Source organism: Bos taurus, chromosome X, assembly GCF_002263795.3.
Source record: "Bos taurus isolate L1 Dominette 01449 registration number 42190680 breed Hereford chromosome X, ARS-UCD2.0, whole genome shotgun sequence".
Taxonomy (NCBI): domain Eukaryota; kingdom Metazoa; phylum Chordata; class Mammalia; order Artiodactyla; family Bovidae; genus Bos; species Bos taurus.
This window is the reverse complement of record NC_037357.1, coordinates 96,085,072-96,109,202: the sequence shown is the minus strand read 5'-3', so window position 1 is coordinate 96,109,202 and position 24,131 is coordinate 96,085,072. Positions and strand designations below refer to the sequence as shown.

General features: G+C 41.4%; 1 protein-coding gene across 2 annotated transcripts in view; it reads right to left on the bottom strand.

Moving 5' to 3' along the window:
* Positions 1-4,642: 4,642 nt before the first annotated feature.
* Positions 4,643-24,131, bottom strand: part of ASB12 (ankyrin repeat and SOCS box containing 12) — a 45,632-nt gene continuing 26,143 nt past the window's right edge. The window contains exons 2-3 of one of the 2 annotated variants that reach the window (XM_059883500.1): positions 5,462-6,310; positions 4,643-4,918 (exon numbers count right to left, since the gene is read on the bottom strand). In XM_059883500.1, the coding sequence (XP_059739483.1) occupies positions 4,785-4,918; positions 5,462-6,245 (918 nt within the window). In that variant the 5' untranslated portion in view covers positions 6,246-6,310 and the 3' untranslated portion in view covers positions 4,643-4,784. Of the gene's footprint in view, positions 4,919-5,461; positions 6,314-24,131 lie in introns of those variants that run through there. The other variant, NM_001192225.3, reaches the window with a different exon arrangement.

The window sequence follows — 24,131 nt, the reverse complement described above, 5'->3', positions numbered from 1 at the left end:
GCAGAGGAACAAAAGATCAAATTGCCAACATCCGTTGGAACATAGAAAAAGCAAGGGAATTTCAGAAAACAACACCTAGTTCTGCTTCATAAACTATGCTAAAGCCTTTGAGTGTGTGGATCCCAACAAACTGTGGAAAATCTTATCTATGGGAATATGAGACCACCTTACCTGCCTCCTGCAAAACCTGTATGCAGGTTAAGAAACAACAGTTAGAACCAGACATGGAACAACAGACTGGTTCCAAATTGGGAACGGAGTAGTCAAGGCTGTATATTGTCACCCTGTTTATTTAACTTACATGCAGAGTATATCATGTGAAATGTTTGGCTGAATGAAGCACAAGCTGGAATCAAGATTGCCAGGAGAAATATCAATAACTTCAGATATGCATATGACACCACACTTGTGACAGATAGTGAAGAGGAACTAACGAGCCTCTTGATGAAAGTGAAAGAGTAAAAAAGTTGGCTTAAATCTCAACATTCAAACAACTAAGATTATGGCATCCAGTCCCATCACTTCATGGCAAACAGATGGGGCAACGATGGAAACACTGACAGACTTTATTTTCTTGGGCTCTAAAAATCACTGCCGATGGTGACTGAAGCCATGAAATTAAAAGACACTTGCTCCTTGGATGAAAAGCTATGATAAACCTAGACAGAATATTAGAAAGCACAGATATTTCTTTTCTTACAATGGTCCATCTAGTCAAAGCTATGTAGCTTTTTCAATAGTCTTGTATGGATGTAAGAGTTGGTTTATAAAGAAAGCTGAGCACCAAAGAATTGATGCTTTTGAACTGTGGTGTTGGAGAAGACTCTTGAGAGTCCCTTGGAATACAGGGAAATCAAACCAGTCAATCCTATAGGAAATCAATCCTGAGTTTTCATTGGAGGAACTGATGCTGAGGCTGAAGCTCCAATACTTTGGCCACCTGATGTGAAGAGCCGACTCATTGGAAAAGACCCTGATGATGAGAAAGATTGAAGACAGGAGGAAAAGTGAATGACAGAGGACAAGATGGTTGGATGGCATCACTGATTCAATGGACATGAGTTTGAGCACACTCTCGGAGATGGTGAAAGCCAGAGAAGCCTGGCATACTATAGTCCATTGTGTCATAAAGACACAACTGAGCGACTGAACAGCAACAATGTCTTTGTTGACTGATTTTTCCCCACTAATACCTTTTTTTTTTCCACTCTCTACCAGTTACAATATTTTCTACCATTCAAGGCCAAGATCAAACACCACCTATTCCATTATCCTTTGCCTCAAATTAGTAGCTGAAGGAGAGAACTCTCTGGTTTATGCAGACAGTGGACCATTTGCAGTTTGTATCTTGTCTTTGGTAGCCACATTTCTGAATAAAGCAAAATAATTTTCCTATTGCAGGAAAGAATGCAGACTTGTTAGTGTCATGTGCAGAGCAGAGCCAGCCCTAGGCTCATGGCAACTCCAGTATAGAAGGGAGGGTATGACATAGGGAGAGAAGAAAGGAAAATAAATGTTAGAAGGAGATAGGGAGAGAGGGAGAGAAGGGTTAAAGTTTGGCTTTCTTGGAAGCTGCATTCCCACTAGTCTAGCTTATAGTCAAGATCTAACTGGGAAAACAAAGTACCTGGAAACTGGTGATTGTAATGGGGGATAGGAAGGAAGCTAGATTATCATCTAGGGGCAGTGCCAACAAGAGACTAAAGGCCAAGAGTGAGCTTTCATTCCAGGCACCTCCTTCTCATATGTCCTAGGGAAAGTTGCCTCAGAAGGTTCATCATCAGCATTTGAGATGATCCATTTTAACTCCTGGTCTCTTGTCTGGATGGGAAAGAGACCAAGGTACCAGGCTTTTAAGTTGTTTCTGTTCATAGAAGCACAGGCAAGTAGAAGAACAATAGCTCAGAGGTCTCGAGAGCTGAGCTACGAATAACATGGGCACTTAATTTTGAAAGGTTCTCAATCTGCTTATCTTGGAAATAGGGCATAGAGTTTCAGCCTTTCCTCTCTGTCTAGGATTTGATGTGCTCCTACATTCTCATCAAATGCAAGTCTTCTGGCATGCCAAGAGTATCCACACGTTTTCAAAGGTCAACCAGAAAATCTGTATTCTAGGTTGCACAGGAGAGGCTACTCTGGGCAGGCCCCATTTGAAGGGTGTATTTTCCCAGGGTCCTAAAGTATTGGGCTGGCCAAAAAATTCATTCAGGTTTTTCCATAATATCTTACAGAAAAACCCAAATGAATTTTGTGGCCAACCCAATAGATGGGGCTGCTGAACTTGACTCCAAATCTCCTAAACCTTGACTAAGGGGATGGGGAACAGAGCAAGGAGTGGGGTCCCAGATAACTCACCCATCAGGAACCCAGATTGAAGGAAAGGTAAAAGATACCTGTGGCTCTCTGCCCTGAAATCTGTGTTTATAGTATATTCCAGTCCTTTACTTCTCTTGTTTCTTGGACATAAACAGTTGCACTGCCATCCAAAATGCCTTATGCATTTGAAAGTCTGGAGTCTGTGTGGGGCAGGGCCATGGGGATAGATGGCCAGTTTTCTTGCCTTCCTTTCTAATGGCTCTCAAGCCCTAGGAGCTAGGGAGTGTGCGGGTGGTAAGAAGGAGAGGCAAGTAATTTTCGAGCCCATTCCCTGCCTCCCATCTTGCACGATAGGAGATAATTATGGGGTGTTGGGGGTGGGTCTGTCAAGGCAGCTCTCAGGAAAAGCTCTAAACATCAAAAGTACTTCCCACATAGCTATTATCTGGGCTTGCATCCTCTATGCCTTCACCTTGTATCTCTTTAACTGCTCATCCATATCCTCACCCACAGTTGTCCAGGAGATATAAAAGAAGGTACTGTGAAAGGATGAAGATTTAGCAAAATTGAAGGTGTCTAGATCTGGATTTGGGTGGCTATCTGTGCTGGTTCAGGCCCCTTTTGCCTCCTTCCCCTGTTCTTCTCCACACCATAGGCTGACTGACCACTGCAGGCTGTATTTCCCAGGCTTCCTCGTCAACCACCTTCTGGTTGGGTTCAACCAATGGAAGGCACTGATGGGAGGGTAAGAAATGTGGGGAAGCCAGGGTACTTAAGCTATACCTTTTGTGCCTTTGGTGGCATCTCTGCGGTGTCTCTTCTATGGCTTCTGCTGTCAGTATACTTCCAGTTCTGCTGTGTGATCCAATTCCTGGCTCAGGTCATACCACCTCCTTCCACTGTCCACTTTTCACCTTATCCTGCTCTGCCAGATGTTGCAAGAGGGGCTGACCCCTCTATATTGTGTTTCCCAAGCTCTCATATTATTTGACCTCTAGTTTTCTCCAGTGAGACACTGGAAGCAGACTGATGGGCAAGAATGATGTAAAGGAGAGGGTGTTTCTTCCTTTCTTCTTGTTTGGATAATCCATGATAGACCTGTGATTTCACTTTTCATCAGATGACCCAAGTCCCTAGACTCTGGACATACTTCTTCCCTTACCCCTTCAGCCTAAGGATGGTGTTAGACTCCTGCTATGACTAATCTATAACTTCCTGTCCTTAGATCCTCTGCCTATCACCTATGTAACCATTTTCCATGTTAAATCTGTTGTCATAAATATTTGGTAATTTGTGTTCCTAGCTAGATCTTGACTATAAAATAGACTAGCAATAATGCAGCCTATGATTCAAGGTGAGTGAATGGGAGACTCCTTGGTCATTTGACTCAAATAAAGTGTTTGGCAACTGTAGGAGACAGGAAGAATAAAAGAAAAGCAGGCCCTGGCAAGGCTGCAAAAGAAATGTATAATTATTGATAAACTGGATGCTATAAGGCATGAGACTCTTGGAACAAGTCCAGAGGGAACAGTTCATAATCTTGAAAACAAGATATGATCCTGGGATCAGAAAACCAACCCCAGACTGTTTCTCAACTGGCGTCTCAGAGTCACATGTTTTATGTATCTGGTGGAAAATCTATAGATAAGAATATTAGTCTTAGTTACTGATTTGTTATTGATAACTGTTTCTTAATTACTCAATGGTTAATGATCATTTTGTTCTTTGGCCCTGAAGGCCACATATATTATAATTTAACTCCCTGCATATTATTTCATTCACAGCTGAAAGTATAATAAAGCTGGCTTAGATTCAGTTTCGGCACCTTCACCTTGGAGTGGTGTTGGTCCCCTGATCCTCACTTTTCTCTGAATTCTTGTGCCTTGTTTCTCATTCTCTTGCCATATCGTACTTTCGGAAACCCTGCTTGTCAAGCTGGTCTTGACAGGCAACAGCCCCTGAAAAGGTGGCTTTCATTCACCACAACCTGGTGTCAATAGATTGGTTGTGGACCCAAGTTTGGTTCAGTAACAATAGCAGCCAGAGAGTCAATGGAGACACAGGGCTGAACAAGATGATGCTACCCTTATACTTACCTGCTTTCTTCAGGACGTTGCTCCTAGGACATTACGGTGCCAGTTGTTTCAAGGATCTTGGTGGGAAGGTATAGGCTACTGGGTTAGTCTTATCTTTCAGTAGTCAGGCTCCTATGCCTGTTGAACCCCAGATCACTATAATTCTTTCCCATGACCAACCAGACACCTTCCCCCAGTGAACTCTGTGCCCCCTCCAACCTAACACACACCAGACACAACAGCCCCCAGGATTTATTCTCTGAGGATTTTATTGTGGAGGATAATACAGGAGAGCAGCTTTGGGTGAGTGTGTAGAGCTGTAGTTCTCTCCAGCTACCTGGGTCCCCAGGTGATTTCTTGGAGGCATTGTAGGTTTCTGGGCAGGCTGCAAGATTACAGTTGGTGTTTGAGGTAGCTAATCAACATGGGGGGAATATCCAGCTGGTCGATGGCCTGTGGCTGGCTGGTGTGGCACAAGGATCTGCGGATAACTAAACGAGCCTGTGATAGTAGTGACCGTGGAGTGGCTACAGTAAGGAAAAACAGGTTTTGAGAAGCAATTCTCAGTGTAGTTCTCCCACTCAAGCCTACATCCACCCTGCCCTGGCTACTGCAGCCCTAACTGATCTTTCCCTTCTAAGAAATGTCCCGCTCCCTGCCCTAAAATGCATGGTACCAATGGGGACACACTGAAGCCTAGAGAGAGCATGTTCAAGGCCACAAAACTGTCATTGGCAGAGCCAGAACCACAAATTGGGATTGTGCAAACCTTACCTCATCTTAGTGACTGCTAAGTCACTTCAGTTGTGTCCGACTCTGTGTGACCCCATAGACGACAGCCCACCAGGCTCCTCCATCCATAGGATTCTCCAGGCAAGAGTACTAGAGTGGGGTGCCACTGCCTTTCTCTAAAAAGGAATCTGTAACCTCTTTTCTACTGGGGCCCCAAGAAAGGGAAGACAATGGTGCTTTCTCCAATTCACCCCAGAAATATTAACTTTGGGGGTGACTTGTGTCCCTGGGACATCCAAGCCAGGAGACCTATTAGAGCTGGTCTGCTTGACACTCACCTCGGGCCTGTACCAACAATGCAGTGCCTTTATCATATTGTGAGTTCAGGTCCAGGCAGAGAGATGGAAGGTAGATGTTAGCACCAAAATCAATTAACAGCTGGATGTACTCTGGCTCACAATTATGGTGGAGGCAGATTTCGAGGAGGGTGCGGGGCCGTGAGACTCGAGCCAGTAGGCGCTGGTCAGTACAGTTGTAGTCAGGGTCTGCCCCATGGAGCAAAAGCAGGCGGAAACAATCAAGGTGACCATAGACTGCAGCCAAATAGAGGGGGCCAGAACATGAAGTTATGTTCGATGCCCAGACTGGTAGTTTCGCCTTGACATTGACCTCTGCACCATGACCCAGGAGCTCCTGCAGGATGGTAACAGCACCATCACGGGCAGCTGTGAGCACAGGAGAGCAGTTGTTGTAGATGCTACCACCAGGACAGGCACCAGCTTCCAAAAGCACACGCACGCAGTCCAGATGGCCATGACTGACAGCGGTAAAAAGTGGTGTCTGTGCCTTGACGTCTAAGCTGTCAACATCAGCACCATGTGCCAGGAGGACCTGCAGGCAGCTAAGGTGGCCATAAGCAGCAGCCAAGCGCAAGGGTGTCCCAGGGACACCCCAGCCACTCCTACTGTTGATAAATCTTTTGTAACGCTCCTGGCACAAAAGCTGGTCCAAAGTATAGGAATCATTGTTGTACACTGCTTGATTGAGAGCTTGTTTCTCTCCTGTGTTGGTGTCCTCCTCATCATCAGGCTGCAGGAGGGAGAAAATCTTGGTGATGTCCATGAGGTTTTCACCTTGGCTGATTGGAGCAGAACTATTCTCATTATGAGCAGGAGGATATGCCAGATCTGTGGGTGATAAAAACAGAAGACTGAGGGCTGCCATCAAAAGCCTGGATGCTTGCTCCCTTATCCTTCACTATCAGACTCCTCACTCATTGGCACCCTGCTTCTAACTCCTACTCCATCTTATTTCAGACCCTACAGATGGCTGCCAAAATAGATCAGGTCATTTCACAGCCTGGTACCTTTGCATATGTTGTTCTGCCTACCCTTCAAACTCCTAGTTCTGGGAAGCCTTCCCTAATCTCTGCCCATTCTCAGGGTTTCTAAAGGATTACAACTAGGCTTTAGCCATGAACTTTCACATCTTATTTCCACTTATCTGTGCTTCATCAGTGTGTAAACTCCAAGGTGAGGACTCCTGTATCCATCTTATTATTCCTCCACTCCAAGCATAGCCTACATCATGGCTAGGGAGTTGGTAGATGCATCTTAGTTCAGAATGTGTGGGCTAATGAGGGGGTTCTAGTCTGGCAGTTGCTAGGCCAACAGAATGGTGCTTTGTGGTGTCAAGCAGTCATCCCTGAGCATTCTGACATCAGTCTTATGGGGGCAGGCCCTCAACTCTACCTCTCAGCCTTTTAGATGAGATTCAACAACTTCATGGGCTTCCCTAGTGGCTCAGATGGTAAAGATCTGCCTGCAGTGCAGGAGACCTGGGTTTGATCCCTGGGTCGGGAGATCCCCTGGAAAAGGAAACGACAACCCACTCCAGTACTATTGCCTGGAGAATTCCATGGACAGAGGAACCTGGCAGGCTACAATCCATGGGATCACAAAGAGTCAGACACAACTATGTGACTAACTTTCACTTTTACTTTTCAACCTCTTTATAGCCCCTCATATGTGATGTCCACTCAGACTCAGGTCCCATGCTTCAGGCAACAGAGTTGCTCAGGAAATGGATGCTGAATGGCATTCAATGATTAAATAAAGAAATGACATTATAAGAAATATACTTCAAGTAAAACAAACTTAAAGAGATAGTAAGAAATAGTTGAGGTTTCCAGGGCAAGTCCTCCTCTCTGTTGACAACTAGATTTTCCACCAGGACCACTTCAATCCAGGAGTCCCTTTGATTGCCAGCAACTCTTTGGAAACTATGGCTTCTCCATCTCTCTGCTGTTGTTGTTCAGTTACTAAGTCATGTCCAACTTTTTGTAACCCCATAGACTATAGCATGCCAGGTTTCCCTGTCTTTCACTATCTCCCAAGGTTTGCTCAAACTCATGTCCATTGAGTTGGTGATGCCACCCAACCATCTTATCCTCTGTTGTCCCTTTCTCCTCCTGCCTTCAATCTTTCCCATCTCTCTGAGTCAAGCATTTTCCCATCCTCTCTGCTCTACCCAGCCTGGAGCCTTGCCTCAACCCTCAACTCTTGTCTCTTCATTACCCCCAGGCTCTACAAAATCACTCATCGCCCAGTGACTGACTCAACCTAATGCTTTGACCTTTCTTGTCCTGTTTGTAATGCTCCAAAGTCAAAGTCACCCATCTCAGTTTGTAATGTCATCAGGATAAGCTGGTAGGTTTTTCAGAAGTCGAGTTTTCATCCTATCCCATACCCTGCAGCCCTGGGCTCAAGGCCACACACCTCCTTTTATTCACCGTTGACCTCAACCCCTCTTTGTTAGCCTGGGACCTCAAATATACACTTCATAGAATAAATTGTGAGGTGAGTGGATGGGTCTCCCTAAACTTTAGCTCCCCCTATAAGTCAGCATCAACTCCATATATTTATTATTTATCCATTTTTTTGGTACAGTTACAACAAGAGGATTTGAGAAATCAGGCAGATCTAAGTTTGCAACTCAGCATCCCTATTTTCTATCTGAGTAACCTTTGGGCAAGTCTCTTCCCTTCTTTGCGATTCAGTTTCCTCATTTATAAGACAGAAATAATTGTCCCTTAATGGAACTGTTAAGAGAAAGAGTGTGTGTGTGCATGTATGCTTAGTCATTCAGTCATGTCTGATTCTTTGTGACCCCATGGACTGTAGCCCACTAGGCTTTTCTGTCCACAGGATTCTCCAGGCAAGAATACTGGCATGGGTAGCCATTTCCTTCTCCAGGAGATCTTCCTGACTCAGGGATCAAATCCAAGTCTCCTGCATTGCAGGCGAATTCTTTATTGTGTGAGCGACCAGGGAAACCCCAAGAGAAACAGAGCTACCACATGTTAGATCTTCAAAGGTGAGCTTCCTCTGTGCCTTCAGTCTCTCCACTGGTTCCTCTCCCTCAGCCATCTTTGGAAACAAAACACTTCTATGGTCCTTTGTCCTACTCTAGCTATCTTTCTTTTCTTCTTCACCTCCAAGTCACTTTTCCACCCTCTGCAGTGGCTCCATCCACCTTAATCACAAACTGAATAGTTCTTTAAAAGTCATCCTTGTGGTTAAATCTACTAGCTATTTCTCAGATCTTTCCTTTTCCGACTCTTCTGAAGCATCTGACACTTCTTCCTTTGTAGTCTTCTCTTGGCTTCCTGGCCAGCACACTCTTCTGATTCCCCCCCCCCCCCGTTCTCCCCTGAAATAGTTTTGTCTTCCGTGTTCTCTCCTTCTAGAGCTATAGCTTTCACCTTTATCAGGATGATTTCAAGCCCACTACTCCAAGTACACCAGCTCTCTCTTCAGCAAAGGTATGTATTCATTGAATTCTTTCAGGTACTTCAAAATCAGCAGTATCACACCATCACTACTACCATTACCATCACCACACTACATCCACATCTCAGTTCATCATCATCCAACTGGTCAAACAAACCAAATACCCAGACTAATGTCAGGTATCTTTAACTCTTTCTCCCACCCCCATCTAACTGATTTACCAAATCATATGGATTTTACTTCCTAGAGACCTCTATAGGCTACCCCTCTCAAGCTTATACTCATTGCCTGTACTTTGTCTAGGCCTCTATCATCTTTTGCATCAACTCTTACAGTAGTCTCCTAGTTTACTTTTTCAATAATTTCTTCTTCTTATGGCTAAAGTGATCACTTAAAAATATAAACCTTGTCTGCGCCAATCCTCTATTTTAAATCTTTTAATGACTCCCCTTTCTTTCAGAGTATAGCCCAGATGCCTTGCCAAGCTTACGTCCTTCATGAGAAAACCTTGGCCAAAATCTCCAGCCTCACTTTCTATCATTCCTCTACTTATACTGCAAAATCCACCAATAAGGGAGGAGAAATTATGGCTCTTGATATATATCATGCTTTCTTCTTTCACATGCAACTTCCTCTGATTGGTTACTTCCTTGAGTCTTTGCTCTTATAGCACTATAACAGTCATCACACTGTATCATAACTCCTTCTGTGTGGATCTGTTTTTTCCCTACTGCAGATTGGGAGTCCATATATGGAAGTAGTAAAACATGGTCTAGGATTCTGTTTCAATCTCATCTCTACCACTTAGTAGCTGTGTGACCCAGGGCAGATCATTTAATCTCTCTGTGTCTATTCCTTTATTTGTAAAGATAGAGTAATAGTAGTATCTATCTCAAGGACTATTGTTAGGATTAAATGAGTTAATACATCTTAAATATTTATAATACCACTTGAATGTAGTACTCAGTAACTATTTTCACTATGATTATTATTATTACTTAGGTCTTCAATTTCTATGACTGCTGCTCCCTCCTGAGGTTAAAGCTCCATAACTTAAATTTAGAGATGGAATAGAAACCAGGTTTCCCTACTCCCCATCCTGTCCTTTCTATTACCACCTGAAAAGCAAACACATATCCCTCCTCCTTGCCTCAAGCATTTGTATTGTAGCTCCCAGAATCCTCAGGTTTGAGGTCATGCTGGATTCCACGACCTTAATCATGTGATCTGTAAAGAAATGATTTCTTTACGAAATCATTAAATAAAATAAATCTTACTATTTTACAATATTACTATCTTACTCTTGGGGGAGTGATGTTCAGGGAAATGAAGAGGAAAGGGAGTGTGAAGGGAAATGCTGAAGACCTTACCAAGGTCATATTATGAGCCTACAGCAGGGCCAATATAATGAGCCTCCAGAAGGAGAACAAGACATAAACCCCAGCAGCCTTGGGTACTTGAGTGAATTGTACCTCATCTCATTAGATAGGATAAGAAAATCTAAGTCATCTATTGTCTAACCTCACCATACTATTGTTTATTAATCAGAGTTATTGTGTGCGGCCATTCTGTGCAAGGATCCTTCTCCTGATCCCCAAAGTGCAGGGGTTTTAAACTCTTTTTTTGGTGACATCAGCCTCTGTGGCAATCTTGTTAAGTTTCTGGCCCCATCTCAGAATAATTTTTAATTTTTTCTTTCTTTTTTAGATTAATTAATCTATTTTAATTGGAGGATAATTACTTTACAATATTGTGATGGTTTTTGCCATACATCAACATGAATCGGCCACAGGCATATGTGTCCCTCCATCCATAAGCTATATAGAATTAAAGGAAACCAATTATATTGAAAAATAGCTATCAAAATATTTTTAAAATTGCATATGTAGTAATAAAAGTTCTTTATTAACACATTAAATAACAAGTTCTACTAATAATTTCTAAGTTATAATGAGCACAAATGACATTTCTAGATCTCTGTCACAACTGTAATATGAAAGGAAATATCTATGATTTCTTCTGGTGACCAAGTTATAGAAACTAGTAATATGATTGCTATTTGCTGCCTGCATTCATCCTTGAAGGAAGTAGTAAATTTCAGTTAGATTAGGGGAAATAAAAGTATTTGTTCATATCATCTGTATTTTTTGATTTTTTGAATTCTATCTAAGGCCCTCTTGTGAGGGTGTCTGTGAATTTAGGTTAATAACTCCTTTGGGAGAGTGGTTGGTTTCAGTGGGCCCCAGAATAGTCTGCCAAGCATTAATAGACTATTTTTAATGCTTGTTTTCCCCTCTCCACCCCCCCTACATCGAGGAGCTCTGCCTTTCTGTCCTTGAGCCTATCCTTCTGCATCTACACATACTCACAAATACTAAAGTGAGTGAAGTCGTTCAGTCGTGTCTGACTCTTCACAACCCCATGGACACCAGGCTCCTCCGTCCATGGGATTTTCTAGGCAAGAGTACTGGACTGGGTTGCCATTTCCTTTTCCAGGGAACTTCCCAACCCAGGGATCGAACCCAGGTCTCCCACACTGTAGACAGACGCTTTACCATCTGAGCCACCAGGGAAGTCACGAGGGTGGTCTAATTACTCTAAGACATGTCTATACTAGATAGGTCAATGAACAAGCATTACTATCAGGTATTTAATACTGAATATTTCCCAGTTCACATGAACCTGGAATTTATTGTTTAATTTAGAATTATTTGATTTGTAAGTGCTTACCTTTTTTCAAGCCAAATAAATAGAGCTTATTTACAAATTAACCTCAAAAATATTACCCAGAGACAAAGACATACCAAGACATATTTAAACAGACACAGTGCAAGATCTAGCTTCATTTTCTAAGTTTAGTCATGAATTAGATATTATACTAAACAAGGACACAAAGACAAACAAACCTTCCCCCTTCCTGTATTGCATAACTGCAGTGATTTCCCTGAAGAAGTAGGACCATTTGAATCCCAGAGCCCAGGCAGACATACTTTCCTGGGACAAACACAGCAGGAACCCGTCCTTCTCTCTGTGGGCAGGTTTCCTCACTGACCTCCCAAGCACCACCAGAAACCAGACCCAGTGGAAACAGACTACAAAGGGTGGTGATCATAGGTTCACCAGACAGCAGCCCTAAGAGTTCACTTGTTCCTGATAGCATTATCATATTCTAGGCTCCAGGTACTCACCAGGCTGCCCCTACACCTCTGTGAAGCACTGGGCCTTGGTGGCCCCTCCAAAGGGAGCCCCCTACTTGCCCCAGGGGCTGGAGCAGGCAGAGCCCCTAGTTTCCACTGTTAATAACACTGCCTGCAGTCTGGCTGAATAGATCCAGAGGGCTAATTTTAGGCTACCCTCCACCCCGCCTCCACCTCGCTCTGAAGGCCGTGTTATCTTACTAATGCCTTTCTGGGAGAGATCCCTTTGAGAACAGGGCCATCCATGGGGAAGTCTTGGAAGGACTGACTGACAGGTGTCTGGCTGTGCTGAGACTTAGGCTCCTAGTGTGTCCCAGGGTACCCCTCCCCACCACTAAAATAGGCTACAAGGCCAGACTCCTGGCTGTGGGTGTTCCTGTCCTTTCACCAAGGGGCAAGAGAAGGCCCAGTCTTTCTTAGCACACCTTCCTCTGGTCCCAGGCCTCTTCTTTTTCTCTTCCTAACTTAGCCTCTTTGGATTTCCTATTTCCTTTTTTGAATGACCAACAACACATTGCCCTCTCCTTCCCCCACCCCAATACCCCTACTCCCAAGAGTGAGGAGGATGGTGGGAAGCAGAGAATGCCATACTGGAACACATATCAACAAGGTTTTCCAAAGTTTAGAAGGCCCTATGTGTGCTAAGTCACTCAGTTGGCCCTGATCATTTATAAATGCCTCCCCTGTCCACCAACCCACCAGACTCAGCTTAAAGAAAATATCCAGAGCCTTCCCACCCTTTTCACACCTAAGACATCAAACTAGATTCATGTGTCTAGCACTAGGAACTCTGTCAAAAGCTCACATCTTTAAAGTATTGTTTTAGCCCTCTGGTTGCCATTAAATTAAGGAAATGGTAGAGAGATATCTTTAGAAATAGTCACATTATCTACCTTAGATGTCACCCAAAAAAGCAAGTGGAAGCGAGCACCTTCTTCCTCCTGGGAAGAAATGCCAGGCCAGCATTTGTTATACAAACTACATCACAAGCCATTGATCATGCCTGAGAAACATTTTATGGAGAAACTATTGAGAAATCACTATGTGTAGGAAGAACTTTTTTAAAAATGTAAAATATGGTATCCTTGAAAGAGTTCACAGTTTATTAGGAAAAACAGACATGTAAACAATTGGTTTTTCTCATAATGCTACAATGGTTATCTTGTGTCCATATCAATTTCTCAGATTAGTCCAGGGGGTAATTGCAGGGTTCTGTGTCCCTACATGCCACCAAAAACAATAATAACTTGAATTTTCCTGCAGAGATTGCAGTCTATATAGAACACTGATCCCAAGACCTCAGAGTACTTTTTTTTTTAACTTCCAATTATCACAGAAGAGAAGGTTCCAGTCAGGAAAAAAAGAAAAGCCAGTGAGGGAACGAGAGATGTGTTGCAATTAAATACCAGCAGCTGTGTTTTATATGATTACTTTGGTATTAGAATCTGCATATTGAAAGGAAATGTCCACATTTCTGAGGCGTTTAATGACTTCTGCTTAAATGCTTTCAAAAATAGGACATTCTACATCCCAAAGTAGTACATCTCATTATTGGACAGTTCAGTTGGTCCTTCTTTCAGCCAAGCCTCTATCTGCATCTATAAAGCACTCCTGAGGTCAACTGTTGATCCAAACTTCACTTACTTTTAGAACCTCAGACAACACAGTCACTTTGTTTGTCCCAAAAAAGCCCTCTGGGGATCTGATCCCAGATATAATACCATTATCTTATCTCAGTGGAAACAGCTCCCTTCCATCTACTATTTATTTCAAGATCTATCCAATCCCTTCCCAAGTCTTGTCTGCCAATTCATGAAGAGGTAGTGCAGCCTGCTTACACATTAACAGCATCAGGGAGTTCACAGGAGGTTAGATAACTCCTTAGGAAAGTGTCAAGTGTGTCCCAGTGTGATCAATGACTCATCATTCGGTTCAGTTCAGTTCAGTCGCTCAGTTGTGTCCGACTCTTTGCAACCCCATGAATCACAGCACGCCAGGCCTCCCTCTCCATCACCAACTCCCGGAGTTTATTCAAACTCATGTCCATAGAGTCGGTGATGCCATCCAGCCATCTCATCCTCTGTCGTCCCCTTCTCCTCTTGCCCCCAATGCCTCCCAGCATCAGAGTCTTTTCCAATGAATCAACTCTTCGCATGAGGTGGCCAAAGTACTGGAGTTTCAGCTTTCGCATCATTCCTTCCAAAGAAATCCCAGGGCTGATCTCCTTGAGAATGGACTGGTTGGATCTCCATGCAGTCCAAGGGACTCTCAGGAGTCTTCTCCAACACTACAGTACAAAATCATCAATTCTTAGGCACTTTCTTCACAGTCCAACTCTCACATCCATACATGACCACTGGAAAAACCACAGCCTTGACTAGACGGACCTTTGTTGGCAAATTAATGTCTCTGCTTTTCAATATGCTATCTAGGTTGGTCATAACTTTTCTTCCAAGGAGTAAGCATCTTTTAATTACATGGCTGCAATCACCATCTGCAGTGATTTTGGAGCCCAGAAAAATAAAATCTGACACTGTTTCCACTGTTTCCCCATCTATTTCCCATGAAGTGATGGGACCGGATGCCATGATCTTCATTTTCTGAATGTTGAGTTTTAAGCCAACTTTTTCACTCTCCTCTTGCACCTCCATCAAGAGGCTTTTTAGTTCCTCTTCACTTTCTGCCATAAGGGTGGTGTCATCTGCATATCTGAGGTTATTGATATTTCTCCCGGCAATCTTGATTCCAGCTTGTGCTTCTTCCAGCCCAGCATTTCTCATGATGTACTCTGCATAGAATTAAATAAGCAGGGTGACAATATACGGCCTTGACATACTCCTTTTCCTATTTGATACCAGTCTGTTGTTCCATGTCCAGTTCTAACTGATGCTTTCTGACCTACATATAGGTTTCTCAAAAGGCAGGTCAGGTGGTCTGGTATTCCTATCTCTTTGAGAATTTTCCACAGTTTATTGTGATCCACACAGTCAAAGGCTTTGGCATAGTCAATAAAGCAGAAAAAGATGTTTTTCTGGAACTCTCTTGCTTTTTCAAAGATCCAACGGATGTTGGGAATTTGATCTCTGGTTCCTCTGCCTTTTCTAAAACCAGCTTGAACATCTGGAAGCTCACAGTTCATGTATTGCTGAAGCCTGGCTTGGAGAATTTTGAGCATTACTTTACTAGCATGTGAGATGAGTGCAATTGTGTGGTAGTTTGAGCATTCTTTGGCACTGCCTTTCTTTGGGATTGGAATGAAAACTGACATTTTGCAGTCCTGTGGTCATTGCTGAGTGTTCCAAGTTTGCTGGCATATTGAGTGCAGCACTTTCACAGCATCATCTTTCAGGATTTGAAACAGCTCAACTGGAATTCCATCACCTCCACTAGCTTTGTTCAGAGTGATGCTTTCTAAGGCCCACTTGACTTCCCATTCCAGGATGTCTGGCTCTAGGTGTGTGAACACCATTGTGATTATTTGGGTCGTGAAGATCTTTTTTGTACAGTTATTCTGTGTATTCCTGCCACCTCTTCATAATGTCTTCTGCTTCTGTTAGGTCCATACCATTTCTGTCTTTTATCGAGCCCATCTTTGCATGAAATATTCCCTTGATATCTCTAAGTTTCTTGAAGAGATCTCTAGTCTTTCCCATTCTGTTATTTTCTTCTATTTCTTTGCATTAATTGTTGAGGAAGGCTTTCTTATCTCTCCTTGCTATTCTTTGGAACTCTGCATTCAGATGCTTATATCTTTCCTTTTCGCTTCTCTTCTTTTCTCAGCTATTTGTAAGGCCTCCCTAGACAGCCATTTTGCTTTTTTGCATTTCTTTCCCATGGAGATGGTCTTGATCCCTGTCTCCTGTACAATTTTATGAACCTCCATCCATAGTTCATCAGGCACTCTATCTATCAGATCTAGTCCCTTAAATCTATTTCTCATTTCCACTCAGTAATCATAAGGAATTTGATTTAGGTCTTACCTGAATGGTCTAGTGGTTTTCCCTACTTTCTTCAATTTAAGTCTGAATTTGGCAATAAGGAGTTCATGATCTGAGCCACAGTCACCTCCTGGTCTTGTTTTTGTTGACTGTATAGAGCTTCTCCATCTTTGGCTGGGAAGAATATAATCAATCTGATTTTAGTGTTGACCATCTGGTGATGTCCATGTGTAGAGTCTTCTCTTGTGTTGTTGGAAGAGGGTGTTTGCTATGACCAGTGTTTTTTCTTGGCAAAACTCTATTAGTCTTTGCCCTGCTTCATTCCGTATTCCAAGGCCAAATTTGCCTGTTACTCCAGGTGTTTCTTGACTTCCTACTTTTGCATTCCAGTCCCCTATAATGAAAAGAACATCTTTTTTGGGTGTTCTAAAAGGTCTTGTAGGTCTTCGTAGAACCGTTCAACTTCAGCTTCTTCAGCATTACTGGTTGGGACATAGACTTGGATTACTGTGATAATGAATGGTTTCCCTTGGAAACGAACAGAGATCATTTTGTCGTTTTTGAGATTGCATCCAAGTACTGAATTTCAAACTCTTTTATTGACCATGATGGTTACTCCATTTCTTCTGAGGGATTCCTGCCCACAGTAGTAGATATAATGCTCATCTGAGTTAAATTCACCCATTCCAGTCCATTTTAGTTCGCTGATTCCTAGAATGTTGATGTTCACTCTTGCCATCTCCTGTTTGACCACTTCCAATTTGCCTTGATTCATGGACCTGACATTCCAGGTTCCTATGCAATATTGCTCTTTACAGCATTGGACCTTGCTTCTATCACCAGTCACATACACAACTGGGTATTGGTTTTGCTTTGGCTCCATCCCTTCATTCTTTCTGGAGTTATTTCTCCACTGATCTCCAGTAGCATATTGGGCACCTACTGACCTGGGGAGTTCCTCTTTCAGTATCCTATCAGTTTGCCTTTTCATACTGTTCATGAGGTTCTCAAGGCAAGAATACTGAAGTGGTTTGCCATTCCCTTCTCCAGTGGACTGACCATTGGAAACATCAAAAAGCATATCTCCTTCAGCTTGGTTTGAGGCAGTGGCCTGTAGCTGTTTATTACCTGAGGTTTCATGCAAACCTGATTAGCAGCCAACAAACAAGCTATTTATGATTCAGTATTATTCTTGGGAAAAAAATAGTAGGATTTTTTTAATAGAAAATTTTGGAAATAATTGCATATTAACATACAGAGATTCCCTGTAGACTTTACTATTTCCTCCAATGGTAGAATTTTGTAAGACAATGCAGTGCCTTAAGTAGAATGTTGACATTGATTCACCTATCTCATTCTGATTTCCGAAGTTTACCTGTAGTCATGTGTGTCTCAGTGTTTGTTTACTTCTGGACAATTTTATCACATAGTAGGTTTTTGTGTATACCACCCCAATATACGAATATACAGACAGTATACAGAATAGTTCTAGAACAATAAGGATACCTCAGATTTCCTTTTTATAGCTATATCTATTTCTTTTCCACTCTCCCTCCTTGGTCCTTAACCTAGCAATCTCTAATCTCTTTTCCATTTCTATAATTTTGACATTTCAAAATTATATAAATGAAACTGTACCTTTTGAAAGTAGCATTTTTTCCCACCCAGCATGCCCATGGGATTCGTCCAAGTTGTTGCCTGCATCATTTGTTTTTGTGGTATGTATGTACCATGATTTGTTTAACCACTGACCCAGTGAAAGACATCTAGATTGCGTGTAGTTATTTGGCTAATAAGGAAAAACATTTTATGAACATCTGTGCACACGTCTTTATCACTCCGGTTATAACATAGGATTTATGAGCAAAGTGATTACCCTAACCCTAACCCTAAAGTGATTACTCCTATTTTACTCTTCCATGTCAGGATTGTTTTAGCTATACTAGGACCTGTAGTTTTTAATTATCAATACCTTTTAGAATAAGCTTGCCTATGTCTACAAAAAATTGCTGAGACTTTGGTAAAAACTGTGTTAAGTCTATATAATAATTTCAGGAGAACTGACTGCTTTACTGTGTTGAACTCATGGTGTTTTTTTTTTTTTTTTTTACTTATTGGAATATATTTGACTTACACCATTGTGGTAGCTTCAGGTGTATAGCAAAGTGAATCACTTACACTTTTACATATACCCACTCTTTTTTAGATTCTTTTCCATATAGGCCATTACAGAATATTGAGAGTAGGTCCTTACTGTTATTTATTTTTATATATCAGATCAGATCAGATCAGTCACTCAGTCGTGTCCGATTCTTTGCGACCCCATGAATCGCAGCACACCAGGCTTCCGTGTCCATCACCAACTCCCGGAGTTCACCCAGACTCACGTCCATTGAGTCAGTGATGCCATCCAGCCATCTCATCCTCTGTCGTCCCCTTCTCCTCTTGCCCCCAATCCCTCCCAGCATCACAGTCTTTTCCAATGAGTCAACTCTTTGCATGAGGTGGCCAAAGTACTGGAGTTTCAGCTTTCACATCATTCCTTCCAAGGAAATCCGAGGGCTGATCTCCTTCAGAATGGACTGGTTGGACCTCCTTGCAGTCCAAGGGACTCTCAAGAGTCTTCTCCAACACCACACTTCAAAAGCATCAATACTTCGGCGCTCAGCCTTCTTCACGGTCCAACTCTCACATCCATACATGACCACAGGAAAAACCATAGCCTTGACTAGACGAACCTTTGTTGGCAAAGTAATGTCTCTGCTTTTCAATATGCTATCTAGGTTGGTCATAACTTTCCTTCCAAGGAATAAGTGTCTTTTAATTTCATGGCTGCAGTCACCATCTGCAGTGATTTTGGAGCCCAGAAAAATAAAGTCAGCCACTGTTTCCACTGTTTCCCCATCTATTTCCCATGAAGTGATGGGACCGGTTGCCATGATCTTCGTTTTCTGAATGTTGAGCTTTAAGCCAACTTTTTCACTCTCCACTTTCACTTTCATCAAGAGGCTTTTGAGTTCCTCTTCACTTTCTGCCATAAGGGTGGTGTCATCTGCATATCTGAGGTTATTGATATTTCTCCCGGCAATCTTGATTCCAGCTTGTGTTTCTTCCAGTCCAGCGTTTCTCATGATGTACTCTGCATATAACTTAAATAAACAGGGTGACAATATACAGCCTTGACGAACTCCTTTTCCTATTTGGAACCAGTCTGTTGTTCCATGTCCAGTTTTAACTGTTGCTTCCTGACCTGCATACAGATTTCTCAAGAGGCAGATCAGGTGGTCTGGTATTCCCATCTCTTGAAGAATTTTCCACAGTTTATTGTGATCCACACAGTCAAAGGCTTTGGCATAGTCAATAAAGCAGAAATAGATGTTTTTCTGGAACTCTCTTGCCTTTTCCATGATCCAGCGGATGTGGGCAATTTGATCTCTGGTTCCTCTGCCTTTTCTAAAACCAGCTTGAACATCAGGAAGTTCACGGCTCACATTGCTGAAGCCTGGCTTGGAGAATTTTGAGCATTAATTTACTAGCGTGTGAGATGAGTGCAATTGTGTGGTAGTTTGAGCATTCTTTGGCATTGCCTTTCTTTGGGATTGGAATGAAAACTGACCTTTTCCAGTCCTGTGGCCACTGCTGAGTTTTCCAAATTTGCTGGCATATTGAGTGAAGCACTTTCACAGCATCATCTTTCAGGATTTGGAATAGCTCAACTGGAATTCCATCACCTCCGCTAGCTTTGTTCGTAGTGATGCTTTCTAAGGCCCACTTGACTTCACATTCCAGGATATCTGGCTCTAGGTCAGTGATCACACCATCGTGATTTTTATATATAGTAGTGTGTATATGTCAATCCCAGTCTTGCAATTTATCCCCATCCCTCCTTCCTCCCTGGTAACCATACACTAGTTTTCTATATCAGTAACTATTTCTGTTTTGTAGATAAGTTCCTTTGTACCCTTTCATTAGATTCCACATATAAGTGATATTGTATATTTGTCTTTTCTACACATGGTATATGTTTTTACATTTATTTAAGTCCTTAATTTCTTTCATCACATTTTGTAGTTTTTAGTGTATGTATCATGTACATATTTTATTAAGTGTATACCTAAGTATTTGAATTTCTTTGGATACATTGTAAATTACATTGGGTTTTGATTTTGAACACCAATTACATTGGGTGTTCATGTAGATATATGATGCGTGTGTATGTGTGTGTGTTGATTTTTTATCCTGCCACACTGCTGAATTTACTAGTTCCAGTGTTTTTGTGTTTTGTATATTTTCTATGTATTCAATCATGTCATCTGCAAATAGGGACAATTTTATTTCTTTCTTTCCAATCTGTATGCCTTATTTCCTCTTCTTGTCTTATTGTAGTGGTTAGAGCTTCCAGAAATAAATTGAGTAAGAGTGGTGAGAGTGGACGTCTTTGCTTTTTCCCAGTCTTGTGGGGAAACATTTAGTCTTTCATCACTAGGTATGATGTTAACTATAGGTTTTTTAAATAGATGCCCTTCGTCTAGGTTCAGGAACTTCCCTTCTATTCATAGCTTTTTTTTTTTTTTTTTGAAGTTGCTCAGTCATGTTATGTCTTATGTTCACAGCAAAATTGAGAGGATGATACACAGATTTCCCCAATATTCTATCCCTATGCACAAATAGTCTTCCCTATTATCAACATCCCCTACCAGAGTGGGCTATTTATAACAACTGATGACCTTACATTGACACATCATAATGACCCTAAGTTCATAGTTTGCATGAGGGTTCATCCTCCGTGTTGTATGTTCTATGGATTTGGTTAAATATTGATATCTAATGATATGTAACCATCATTATGGTATCATCCAGAGTATTCTCATTGCCTCAAAAATCCTCTGTGTTCCACCTATTCATCCTACCCCTACTCAAGCTCAGGCAACACTGATATTTTTATTGTCTCCATAGTTTTGCCTTTTTCTAGAATGTAGCATTTTCAGATTGGCTTCTTGCACTTAGTAATGTGCATTTAAGATTCTGTTGACCTAAAACAAGTAGACTATCAGATATCTCTCAAGCAAAAATGAGTTTATTCAATATCAGCAGAGAATTGCAATTTGGAGTCAGTAACCATGGTGAGTCATGTGGAAGTCCTCCCACAGCAAGGAAAGGAGAACACTTTTATAGAGAGGAAAAGAAAGTTGGGAGGGCTATAGTAAACAGAATTTATGACTTTTCTTTGTCAGAGTTCTTGCCAGGAAAGAAGGCCTTCTTTCTATTGGGCTCTGCTATCCTCACAGGGCATGAGAGCTCCTCCTTCTAGTCTCCCAACTCTATTTAATTGAGGGTTCTGTGGTTTTGTTTTTGCTTTTACAGTTCCTGTATGTCTTTATATTACTTAATATCTCATTTCTTTTCAGTGCTGAAGAATTTTCCAATGTCTGGATGTTCCACAGTTTATTTTTAAGTTCACCTATTGAAGAATATTTTGGTGACTTTTAAGTTTGGGAGATTATAAATAAGGCCGCTAGAAACATCTGTATGCAGGTTTTGTGCAAAAGAAAGGTACCGAAAAGTGTTAGTCACTCATTTGTGTCCGACTCTTTGTGACCCAGACTGTAGCCCACCAGGCTCCTCTGTCCATGGAATTCTCCAGGCAAGAATACTGGAGTGGGGAGCCATTCCCTTCTCCAGGGAATCTTCCTGACCCAGGGATCAAACCCATGTCTCCTGCATTGTGGATGGATTCTTTACTCTCTGAGCAACGAGGTAACCCCATCTGAGGGAATATAAATTATCAATTCCTTTGGGTAAATTCCAGAGTTTGATTGATGGAATTGTATGGTAAAATTATATTTAGCTTTGTAAGAAGCTTCCAAAGTGTCTTCCAAAGTGGCTGTACCATTTTGCATTCCCACTAGCAATGAACAAGAGTTCCTATTATTCCAGATCCTTCTCAGCATTTGGTGGTGTCAATATTCAGGGTTTTGACCATTCTAATAGGTGTGCAGTAGTATCTTATTGTTTTATTTTGCATTTCCCTGATGACTAAGACATAGGCATCTTTTTATATGCATATTTGCCATTTGTATACCTTCTATGGTGAGGTGTCTGTTACAATGTTTGTCACATTTTTTAATTGGGTTGTTTGTTTTCTTATTGTTGACTTTAAGAATTACTTTTGAAAGTAGAGGGAAAAACAGTGAATTCTTCCAAGGAGGTAATTAAAAATAGCCTGGCAGTCTGGAGGCTGAGGGATCAGATAGAAGTGATAAATGATAGAAGTTTATAAAATCATAGAGACCGTGAATTAAATGACACAGAATTGTTAAAAGCAGATGCTCTGGGGCCGGATTGTCTGGGTTCAAATGTTGCCTCTGCTGCTTTCCAGCTGTGTGACTTGAGGCAGATTACTTAATCTGTCTGTATTTCTGTTTCTGCATCTTTCAAGTAAGGCTAATAAAAGTACCTACTTACAGAAAAAAAAAAAAAAAAAAAGAAAGAAAGAAAAAAAAGAAAAAGAGTTATTTTTGTAATTTCTATATAAGTCTTTTATCATGGGTATCTTTTAATTTTTTTTTTATTGGAGTATAGTTGCTTTATGGTGTTGTATTACTTTCTGCTGTACAGATGTTTCTTTTGTAAAAAATTTCTCCAAGTCTTTGGCTTTTCATTCTTTTACCAGTGCCTTTTGCCTATCAGACTTAAAAAATTAAGTTCAGCTTATCAGTAATTTTTTTCATGGAACCTGCCTTTGGTTTGTACCTAAAAAATCATTGCCATACCCAAGGTCATAGAGGTTTTCTTCTAGGTTATCTTCCAGGAATTTTATAGTTTTCCATTTTACACATAGGTCTGTGATTCATCTTTAATTTTTGTCAAAGTGTGAGGTCTTTGTCTAGATTCATTTTTTTAACATGTGGATATCCAGTTGTTTCAGCACCATTTGTTGAAAAGACTATCTTTGCTCCATAGTATTGCCTTTACTACTTTGTCAAAGATCAGTTGATTATATTTACATGGCTCTACTTCTAAGCTTTCCATTGATCTATTTGTCTATTATTTGCCAATAATTGGAGAAGGCAATGGCACCCCACTCCAGTACTTTTGCCTGGAGAATCCCATGGACAGAGGAGCCTGGTAGGCTGCAGTCCATGGGGCCGCTGGAGTCGGACACGACTGAGTGACTTCACTTTCACTTTCATACATTGGAGAAGGAAATGGCAACCCACTCCAGTGTTCTTGCCTGGAGAATCCCAGGGATGGGGAAGCCTGGTGGGCTGCCGTCTATGGGGTTGCACAGAGTCGGACACGACTGAAGTGAATTAGCAGTAGCAGTTGCCAATAATACACTTTCTTGGTTACTACAGCTTTATAGTAAGTCTTGAAGTTGAGTAGTATCAGCCCTCCATTGTTCTTCTCTTTCAATATTGTGTCAGTTATTATGGATCTTTTGCCCCTCTATATGAACTTTATAATAACTTTATAATCAGTTTGTTGATATTCCAAAATAACTTCCTGATATTTTGATTGAGATTGCATTGAATCTATAGATCAAGTCGGAGAGAACTTAAAACTTGACATTTTGTCTTCTATCCATTAACATGCACTCTCTCTCCATTTATTTCCTTCTTTTTTGATTTCATACATCAGGGTTTTGTAGTTTTCCTCAAGTAGATCTTGTATTTATTTTGATAAACCTGTCTCTATGTATTTTTTGGTGCTAATGTAAATGGCATTGTGTTTTGAATTTCTAAATTCTTATTCTTTGCTGATATATAGGAAAATGGTTGGCTTTTGTATATTAACCTTGTGTCCTGAAAGCTTGCTATAATTCTTATTAGTTCCAGGAGTTGTTCCATCCATTATTTTGGACTTTCTATATGCAATAATGTCATCTAGTACATAGACAGTTTTATATCTCCCTTCTGAATTTTTATACCTTTTATTTTCTTTTCTTAGCTGAGACTTCCAGTATGATGTAGAAAAGTAGTAAGGAGATATCCTTGCCTATTGATTCCTTCATAGGAATGCTTTGCGGTTCTTACCATTAGGTATGATGTTTGCTGCAGGCTTTTCAGATATTGTTTATCA